General features: G+C 41.0%; 1 protein-coding gene across 1 annotated transcript in view; it reads left to right on the forward strand.

Moving 5' to 3' along the window:
* Positions 1–5835: 5835 nt before the first annotated feature.
* hif1aa (hypoxia inducible factor 1 subunit alpha a) overlaps positions 5836–11133 on the forward strand; it is a 13323-nt gene continuing 8025 nt past the window's right edge. The window contains exon 1 of the mRNA XM_008283987.1: positions 5836–6109. Within this exon, the coding sequence (XP_008282209.1) occupies positions 6078–6109 (32 nt within the window). The 5' untranslated portion in view covers positions 5836–6077. The remainder of the gene's footprint in view (positions 6110–11133) is intronic.

Raw genomic sequence — 11133 nt, forward strand, 5'->3', positions numbered from 1 at the left:
TAGTTTGTGTGTTGTTTTGGATTTTTTTCTCCGGGGAAGAAATCGAGAGTCAGTTTTATCCCCAAGCTTACAAGAGATTCCCAGAAAAGTCAAAGTTCCAGTTAAATCCTGGAAGGACTGAGGGAGCAGTTGAAATATTTTCTCTATGATGTGACCCTGCTCTGGAAAAACCGCACAAATCGACACGGACCCACACGGACCGGCTAGAAGAGGTTCATCCGTTTTTAAAAGAAAAAAAGAAAGAAGGAGAAAAGAGTAAAACCTGAACAAAAAGCAGCAGCAGCATATCTAGGTCAATTAAATTAGGTTCATTTTTAATCAAATAAAAAATTTAAAAGGATGAATTGTCTCTGTTGCTGGATTCAGTTTCTCATAATAAGTGATGTGTATTATTTATTCATGGGTTACACCCCGTAACAGAAACTTGGCTTCCATCTCAGTGACTCTCCATGTAAAGCGATCGGCCAGGCACGTTGAGAGTGATGCAAGATTTCTGCTGATGCGATAGCGATGTGGTGATTCAGGCTGACTGGGAAAAGTCTGTCGATTTCACCACACAGTTTCCTGAACAGAAGAAGAATGCTACAGTGCAGCTTTTGACGTCTGCCAGAATTAAATGAGTGTTTGTTTGTCTTTGCATTTCTTAAGAGTGACAGTCATAACTTTTTTTTTTTTTTAATTTGCTAATGTGCACTCTCTCTCTTTCTCTCAACAAACACAGAGCCTTTGAAAGCGTCCAGGTCTGTGGGTAGACTGCCTGGGTAATGGGAACTCACGTGGGGTTATTTTCAAACATGCAAATGCGAGAAAGTTATAGAATATTCCCTCTGCTGAACACTGAAACCACTCTCCCTGAGTAAAAACTGAAACCAGCAAGAGGACTCAGAATTTTAACCCTATAATGCAGCAGCACCGCCCGATCGTGTTGCGGGGGCTTCGGTTGTGCACTTTGTCGCTGCAAAACAGTAGACAAACAGGAAACCACACAGCGTCACTACAGTCGCCTTTGATCGAAACAGGAAGACACAAGAGGAAAAGAATCTGGCTTTTTTTTGTGACACTTAGAGCTACATAAAGACACTACATCGTCCACTGTTGACAGTATAAATCGAAAATAATAAAACAACAAAGGAAGCAGAATATGAATTTCGCGTGTCTGAACCGGCGCAGCCATGACCTCTCAGGACATGAACTCTTCCTGTTAGTCTGAAAGAGGAAGTCTTCAGGCTCCGCATATGTTTAACTTCTCAGACCCGTATCCTGTCGAGGATTCTGCTTCTATATTCTGTACATTGGCAGCTCGAGATACAAAAAACACGTCTTCATTCTGAAATCAAACAAGCTAAAATGTGTGTAAAAATTATTAACCCCTGGATTTAACATTGAATCATAGTTTTTAGGCCTTTTTAGACAAGAACTTACAAAAAAAAAGACTCCTTCATGTTGGAGTGAAAACTGATTTCTACTAAGTAATGTCAATTAAATGCAAAATAAGGGATTGCATAAGTATCCACCTTCTTCAAGTCAGTATAGATGCATCTATTACAGCATTAAGTCCTGTGTGGAAAGGCCTCAAACAGCCTTGAACATCTGGACACTGCAACTTTTCCCCAATCTTCTTTGCAAAACTACTCATTTCTGTCAGGTGGATCATAAGTGAGCAGCCCTTTTGTAGTCCAGCCACGAATTCCTAATTGAATTTAGGTCTGGGTTCTGAATCGCTCACTCCAGAACATCCACCTTGTTGTCTCTCAAGCCTTTCTGTGTGGTTTTGGCTGTACGCCACAGGGCATTGTCTCACTTGAAAACAAATCTTCTCCCAAGTTAGGCTTCTCTTGCAGACTGCATCAGGTTGTCCTTCAGGATTTCCCTACAAGGTGTCTCAGAAAAGTTCCAGGACTGGTGTCACAAAAGATATATTTCAAATCCAAACTACAAGTTTTCCCCTTCAAAGTAATCCTCCTGGAGTCTAGCGCACTTTTCCAGCCTGGAAGGATTCATCCAGGATCCTCCGTCATCATCACAGCCATCTTGATGTCGTCCACGTCTTCTAAACGGGTCCCCTTGATGACCCCCTTGAGCTTGGGGAAGAGGAAACAATCCCGCGGAGCCAGGTGGGCTGAGTAGGGAAGTTGCTCCAGCACGGAGATGTTCTTCTCAGCCAGGAACTGTCGCCAACTGTTGAAGCCACGACTTGTCCTGCCACAACTCTCGCCTCCTCTTGCGCACTGAGCAAAACAAACGCCGCAGGATCTCTTTGTAGACGTGCTGGTTGATCGTCTGAAGGGGAAAACTCGTAGTTTGTAGTTTGGGTTTGAAATCTATCTTTTGTGACACCAGTCCTGGAACTTTTCTGACACACCTCGTCTATTCTCGTGGCTTTCATTTTACTCTCTACGTTTACAAGCCTTCCGGTTCATGCGGCTAAGAAGCATCCCCGCATCACGATGCTGCTGCCACCATGCTTCACGGTGGGAATGGTGCGTTTGTGCTGATGTGCAGTGTTTGGTTTCTGGTAAACACACTGTCAAGCGTGATGGCAGAAAAAGCAAAATAATGGTCTCATTAGACCAAAGACCTTCGGAGTCTTTGGCCGAGCTGAGAATTAGTTTGTTTTTACTTAACTGTTAAAAAAAAAGCAAAGTTATGCTAACATACAAAAACTACGTTTGATCCAGGTATGCCAACAATGTCACAAATCTCTTTCTATTATGGTTCAATCCCTGTTAAGTCTATGATTCATCTTAAACATAATTCTAAGTCAATATTAGGAGGTGCATTAATCTTACGACGCTGAAAGCAGCAAACTAATCCACTTTAAGCTTTTCTTAACGACAATGATCACCATGTGCTGTAGAAAGACGAGGACATTGGATTAAACGACGTGAGTTTTTGTTTACCCATTACTGCGGGCCTGTATGGCAGCTTTCCCCAGGTAACGTCTGAACGCCAGGGAAGATTTATGAGCCTTGTCTCAGCTTTCATTACTGAGAGTTACTGATGGCTGCCAGCAGTGTCTCTGCCTGCTTGATTGAATCAGTATTTAACCCAGCTGTCCTGCCCGCTTGATTGATAACCCCAAAAGTAATTCCCTGCAGAAATCTATATAGATGTCTATTTTTGTCACTTGCTGGGCATTTTGTGCATCAATAGAAAATGAGTCTACATCTCATGTTCAGCGCTCCAGCCTGTAGTTGTTACATTAGATCACGACTGTCACTCAGTCAAGGAACTGCAGACAGTGATTAAGACATTGAGACAGAGGGCAGGTTCCAGGCAGACGGTGCCCATTATTACTAAGACAATGCAAGCTTTCTTGTGCATTTCGACATTTCCCTTCCAGAGCTGTGTTAATGGTGTTATTACACAGGGAAAACAAAAAACCCCTCAGTGTCTTTTAATGGTAATTTGAAGACACAAGAACAGGTTGCACCACAAAATCAACCTGCAGGTGATCCTTCAGTTTGCACACCAGATGTATGTTACAAAATGCTCGTCTTGTAGTGTTTGTTCTCTCAGATACGACTGGCAGGGTTACAGCTATAGACATTTAGTGCAGGAAAAGGTGTGGCTGGCATCTTAGTCAACCTCCAGACACCTTAATATCGATCAGAGTGACTAAATAAACAAACAATCACGTCATCCATATAGTAAACCACAGCACTAATGACTAATTGACTTCTGGACTGAGAACAGGCACAACCAGTTTGGCAATATAAAGTTAAGTTAATGCTGCATATTGTAGTAAAATCCAGATGAATTTAAAAGATCTGAAAGTCTAAAAGCAGCAGCAAGCAAATAAAAACCCCACTGCATCCGTGTAGATGTCCTGTGATGTTCATCTACGTCTGTCTGATTTATAGGTCCACTAATGAACAGAGGTCTTTGTTATTATTATGACTGTTCTGCTTCAAGCCAAATAGTTTGCATGTCTTTTCCAGAAAACAAATACAAAGTCCAAGATCAACTCTGCCACTCACGCTGAGGTGTACTGGCTCCCACCCAACGCTTCTGAGAAGTGACAACCGAGGCTTTGCCTAATTGTCATGGGCAGATGTAGCAGCCCACATGAGCCAGCTAATAAAGAAAGTAACAGAAGACAACACAGGGAATTAAGTGGAAAGTGAACTGTTGTGGGATTTTTGGGAGGTTATTTTCCCTTTCATTTTTCATTTCTGAAGCAACAAACACATCAGAGGATCAGAGACGACGTGAGTAACTGCCAAACAAAATCCACAGAGCTGAGCTGAGGGAGGAGGAGCCTGACCGAACACAGATCTCCAAACTTGTACAGGAAATTTACCAAACCCAGCTCCATGCCAGTGGCTGTGAGATGGAAATCCACATATGTCCTCACAGCTTTTGTGCTAAAAGCTGGGAAACGATTTCAAACAATGTTTAACTTTCCTGCATTTACAACACGAGAATTTAAACACAACGTAGAGTATAATGCTGCTGTAGCACTTATATGTAAGCTGTGTTACTTGGCATTTATACACACAATATATATTTCATTTAACACACTGTAGTTATTATTTAACAGTATTTGCCAAAAAAATATACATTTCTATGAAGAGGTGTTTTATATTATTACACATGTCTGACAAAATTATCTCAGCTTTCATCTGTTTATAAACGATAAGATGAATACAGTTCTTACCACCATAAAAAATACTTACACCTACTTACAACTGTATTATAGTACATTATAAGTGCTTATTAAATGTTTACGCACTATTTACAAATGCTATAAAGAGACACTAACAGTACTAATAAATTCCCACACTTGCCTCCGGCGCTGCAATAAAAAATGTAGGCAGTCTGGATTAGAGAGGTTTGGACAGAACATCTTCTTCTTTCTATAATTAAGTTCACACACAAGCTGTTGCTTATATCTAATGAAACATTTAAGCTTTTGAACAGCAGCTTGTCCTTAAATCTAAACACGCCACAGTCAAACCAATTCAAGTTATTTAATGCATTATATATATATTAAAAAAAGCTGTTGTGCCAAATTTCCAGTAGAGAAAAAAAAGTTTTTTTTTAAATGAATCCTGAGGTGTCATGAATTCGTCTTACAAGTTTAAACACTACGTTTAAGACACCGCTGTCTTAAAATGTAATTCTACATGAGTAGTTTAGTTGTTGTGTTTGAGAGCCTGCGATATTATATAAAATACAAATTTCCCAGATTAAATAACTAATACAACGTCAAAGACCCTACAATATTATTTGTGGTGTAAATGTACTTAATTTAAATATTAAAATCCAGAGTTTACAGTACGCATATAATACAGGTTAACTTGACTAACTTACATGCTAAGGTTTAGACGATGCAGCATCATATAGGCCCATGCATCCATAGACAGGAAGGCTTTGTCTGCTCGATGGGCCACTTCAGGACAGAAGGTGTGCTGTGTTTTTGGTAAAGCAAGTTTTGATTTGCCATTTGAGGAGAACTGATTTGCACCCAAAATGTAAATAGTTGCCCCCTTCTTTGCTGTTCAGACACTTGAAAAACAAGGAAGCTTATTTGTCTTCAAAACACTCCCATAAACCCACTAACTGAAACACACTGTGAGCCTCCACATGCACACGTTTCACACTGGAGGGACAGAACAGGTAGAACAGGCTCATATTCAAACATCCTCTGTTGTTGTGGACTTACGTTACGGTTTCCTAAACACAGCAACACTAATCAGAAGTTACCGTTTATTTATTTATTTATTTCATTTTCCTGTGCGCGTCCTCGATGGAGGAAAGCATGTGATTGCGCGTCCCCGCTGCCTCTGCGGGAGGAGCCAGTGATCCTTTACGGCGCAACATTGTCTCAGCAAGTCAGCGCTCTCCAGCGTGGCACTATTCCTGAAGAAGAGCTCACCGACGGGCTGCTTTTAGCCGCCGAGAGATCCATTTCCTTGACGAAGCACACACGGGGGGAACTCTTATGCAACCCGCCTGAGGACTTACGGATTAAAATCGGCGAAAAATCGTGGGATTTTGGTTCATTTCTGCGCGGGCCCCGGATACAGCTTGCTACCGATAGAGAGACTCTACTCAGGTCCTCTCGTCCTGACATGGACACAGGAATTGTACCCGAAAAGAAAAGGTAACGTCAAAGCTAGCTCACGCTACGTATGAAGCCGTTTCATTGTTTAGATGATAGATGGACAGCTTTGGTTGTTTGGTGGTATTTGTTTGCTATTACTTATGTGATATTATGGCCTTTATTCGAAGGTTAGCTGTCGGTTCTGTGTGTTTGTTCGACAGAATGTGTTTGCTAGCGACGCTATTATCGTTAGCAAGCGGCTAACGCGGCTAGCTAGCAGAGCTGGAACCAACCAATTGGGTTAAATCGATTATTTAGCCATCTGCTAACGCCAAGTAATTGCTACCGGTAATTGCTAGCTGAATTGATATGGTCTGTTTGTCTTTATTAAATCTGCGTTCAAATTAATTTAATCTCGCCGGCTGAGGTTATTCCATGTTGTATTTGTGTTGAGACTTACTAGCGGTAACGTGATCGGTATTTACATAAGTTTTAACCCAGCAGTGGCAGCGATATTCTCCTATTTATAGTGTGTCATTGGCGGGGCACTGTTTGCAGTTGATGTGCCAACCTTGACAGTGTTCAGTGAGAAGCTGCCAGCGCTCATGTGAGCAGTGTGGTGTGGGGTTTCTGTTGAATTATTTAGCGATGGTTTGGATTTCTGAGAGCGTTTAAGGCTAATTTTTGAGTAGAGAAGTAGTAATAATCATCAGATTTTTGTGTGCTATGGCAGCTTATACTGTACGTTGTCAGTGTAATTGCCTTATAGACGACTTTCACATTTCCACAAAACTTGATTCCCCCCCAAGGATTGTATGTTTAATCATCAGCAAAATTCCTCATTAAAGGCTCCTAACTTTATGTGCCAGAGGTTAGGCTGGTAACCGAGCTTTAGTTCTGTCTGTCCACCCAAACAAAGTGAGTGAAAGTGAGAGTCAGTGAAACATCCCACAAGGTAAAGGGAAACCGATGGTTCCTTCATCTGGTAATAATAACGGACCATCAGATAAAGGTTGCAGATTGAAGTTGTTTTCATAATTGGTTAAATGATTATTCACTCATTTACTACATCCCTAATAACACTGTATACGTAACATTTACGCAAGACCAGTGGATTGATTTAAGCTGTATACGGTTGGTAAAACTAGCAATCAAGCCTGGAAGTCTGCATTGAGTGCACTGTGGAGCTGACCATCATGGGTTGTATCGACATGCTTCAGTAAAAAAGACAGCTAATAATATTGACCGTGTAATTGGATAACTTACCCATACATGTCCAAACTCTGCAGCAAGCAGATTACTAATCTGAGCCTTGATATTGTTGTTAGATGCACAAACAGGTAGTGAGCTTATGCCTTGGAGTGCAAATCTCAGTCCTCATTCTTGTTTACATGTACTATACATCTCAATATAGAGGGTTAAGGTAATGGTAACAACGGTTAGGAGACCTACGAGTAATCTCGTAAACAGAATCAGTCCTGAAATAAATAAAAGAGATGGTTGTAAAAGTGTTTAGTGGCTGGTCATCAGAGTCATAAAAGTGGAGAGAAGTTGGAGGTCAGTTGTGGGTGAAGTAGAAACAATGGCACACTTTCACGGAGGGCAAAGGGAAGCTGCACTGGGAAGTACACAGAAATTTAAATCCCACTGTGTAACCTTGTCATAGCAGAAAACTGAGCTGTGCGCTGTCGTGCAAGGCCAAGACTGATTGTTAAAAACGCTATGATTAATATTAAACGGAAACAGTGCGGTCTCCAAAAACGTGCTCAGTTTTTGAAACTGTTGTTTGAAACACTGGCAGCTCAGCGTGGGTGCAGATTGTTCCAAAGATAAATAAAAAAAGTCTTTCTACATGCTGAAGTCTTACCAGGATGTCACTCTAATGGCTCAGCAGCATTTGGTTAAATGTCTGTAAACTGAGCAGCCTGATGACCTGTAATTCCTGTTTTGTTGTTCAGTTTGAAGCCATTGCCACAGTGGGGGTGTGTTACCATAGACAACACTCAGTGACCACTGGGCCTTCAGGTCTGGGTGAAGGGTCAGCAATCCTGTTTGGTTTACATAAATATTTGTTCCCTTTCATCTCTGAAGAAAATCCAGTGTTGCAGGCTGCTTTGATGCAGTTTTGGCTGGCTGCTCTGAGATGCCTGTTAGTACTTCTGTCTCATCTCTTAATCACCAGGGCTTGACGTCAATAGGAGTGGCCAAATATGTGTAGCGACTCACTTCTGAGATGCCCTGGGGCTTTCAAGTCGCAGGCTAGTTAGCACTTGAAACAGAATTTGGGTTACTTGCTGGTGAGGAGCATAGACACACACTGTTTATAAGTTATGTAAATAACAACAACTAAAAAAAATCCAATGTGTGCTGAAGGCTTGCTTTTAGCCAGAACCTAAATCACTGCGATCATGCAAAGACAGAACGGCTTTTTCCAGTGTGCTATATGAAGACAAACAAGCAACAGGCTTCATTTGTCAGGACGCACAGATGCTTTGTTCTAGAAAATAAAGACTTCAAAGGGCACAATATCAGAAAACACATGTCAGGGCTGTATTGTGAGGTAGGACAATGAATCCCAAATATCCAAATATACTGCGCACAGTTTATTTTCGTCTTCATTAATGCATGTCAGTGGGTTTTACCGAGTGTCTCACAGACAATGTAAGGAAGGAAGGATCACAACAGTTCCTCAACATGTCTTGCCTTTAACATTTTGTATGTTTCGCTGCTGATCAGTATGTTGGGGTCTGCTGCACACAAAATGTGCACAGATAATATATTTTAAATCTCAGATCTTTGTTTGTACGGACTCATTTTTCATTCATATTCGGATAGTGAGGTGGTGGTGTTGACAATAATATGATACCAAACTGTCAAATAGAACATGTAGAGAAAAAGCCATTACTGTTTAGTAAACTCAAGGTCACCAAAATGCCAAATGTCAGAAGCATGGCAAGCGATGGCTAAAAGTAAGCATCTTTCTCTTGTCATGTGTCAAATTTAAGTAGGAAAAAATACCTTGTAGACTCCAATATTACTGCATATTAAATGAAGGAGAATCAAGCACATTTATGAAAGTGTGTTATTTTTAAGAATTCTGTCATACAGTCATGCAAAGTATAGTTCAGTTCCTCCAATGCTCTTTTCACACTGAACCCATGCCGGAGATGAGCCTTTGTAAATGGCAGCACATGGAAATTTGAATGGAAATGTTTGCTCAGTTGCAGGTTGATGTGCTCGAGTCATGTGAGTCAAACTAGCCCGAGTCCTGTTCAGAGACCTACCATTTAGAATGAAGTGGACTTTGTGGGTGTCGTTGGCTAAATGTAATCCAATAAAGTACTCATTGAGGAGTGCAGCACAGTAATTTGAGTTAACTTTAGCTTGTTAAACGATTCATAATGTGGGTAAATTTGAGTGCTTGAAGGAGACCTCCCACGTTTTTGTGAACCATTCGGCCGATGCTTGGGAAGATTTCACGTGCAGCGACATGTGTATTGTGATAAATGGAAACCTGATTTTGCGTGATTTATAGTGTTAATCCCCACTCAGTAATCATTGTTATGACTAAATGGTCCTCATGCCAGACTAAGGAAGAAAAAATAGTTTGCTCAGTCGTGACAGAAAGAATTTTAACTAGACTTTCAGAGCTTTGAACTACCTGTCGGTCTTCGTCACGCATTTAAACTAAGTTATGTGCCATTATAGGAGTATTTGAAAAAAACTGTGCATAATACAAACTAATCCAGATAATGATTTAAACAACAACAACAAATACAGTTTCCACAGAGTAAATAGACTATAAACTAAAGCATATTGATCCAGTCAGCAAAAATTTTCAGTTTTCAGTAGGAGTTGTTGTTTGGGCTTTTCATCGTCAAGTTCCAAATAAATACGATGAACACCATCTTTTCTATGCACTTTGTGACTCTATTAGATTTAGACAAGTAGTATTAGTGCCTTTGAACGCCACCTTCTTGCTGCAAATCTAACAAGTAGCCTCCTTTAAATGATCTTTTATTCCAGTAGTTCTGTAGTTTTTGACTTTAAAACTAAATTCCTGATGTTAACGTCAATAGATGCTCATCGAAATGCAGTCGGTTGAACATAATAAGTGCCTCAAGCTAACCAGTCGGTGCAATTAAACTATAGAAGAAGAACGAGGTGTGAGTAGTTGAAAACAACGTGGAAGTGGTGATTTGAACAGTTAAGTTTCATCCAGCTGTTTTCATACAGGTAAATCTAAATGATTCTAACAGTTATGTGAAGTGATCGCCATCAGCTCAGATCATTGCAATCCGGCTCTTATGTAATAATTGTCGCCGGCCTGTTATTTAGATGATTGATTTGTCGCTGAGCTGCTGAACACAAGGAAAAATGTACCATCACCGCCCTCCACTACAGCTCTATTATTTCACTTCCTAAACAGGACGTAGTATTGATCTGCTCGTCCACTGCGATATATAAACTGTGCCAGCCGCACAGCGACAGCCTTGTATGCGGGACTTGAGGGGAAACCCCGACTATATCCAAAAATATCACACGCCAGCGGTTCATTTGGCTGTAAAAGAGGTTCATTTTCAGCCTTCGTTCGCTCTGCTCTGTGCGCTGGGTAGACTGTAGTGGTGTTTCTTCAAACCGGATTATGTAATAGATAAGACCATGTTTACTGTCACACTAAACAGGACTGACAGATAGGGAGAACATTTCTCGAGTAAAATAGGTCAGCCCCTTAGCAACAAAATAAAGCACACAAACCGCCGTGGTGGCATTGGTCGGGTTGATTTTCGTTGCAGAGCAGTTTGTTTTCCCCTAATCTCAAGTCTACAAGGTCACATCTGTCAGCAGCTCTAATTTGTTTGCATAATAGCAGCCATTCACAAAACATGTGTAATTAAAGCGAACAAAACTGCAAATGTGACTGTTTGCAGCGAGGCATGTCCAACGTAGGACCACCGGGCATGCATGGCCATGTGCATTAACACTGTTATGTAACGTAGCCTCTCTGCTGGCCTTTGTTCTAACATCCAGGGAACTGTTTGGTTTTCATCGCATGCTCCTAGTGAAAGAATCATTTTTCAAAT

This window comes from Stegastes partitus, unplaced genomic scaffold (assembly GCF_000690725.1).
Source record: "Stegastes partitus isolate 25-593 unplaced genomic scaffold, Stegastes_partitus-1.0.2 Scaffold8, whole genome shotgun sequence".
Taxonomy (NCBI): Eukaryota; Metazoa; Chordata; class Actinopteri; family Pomacentridae; genus Stegastes; species Stegastes partitus.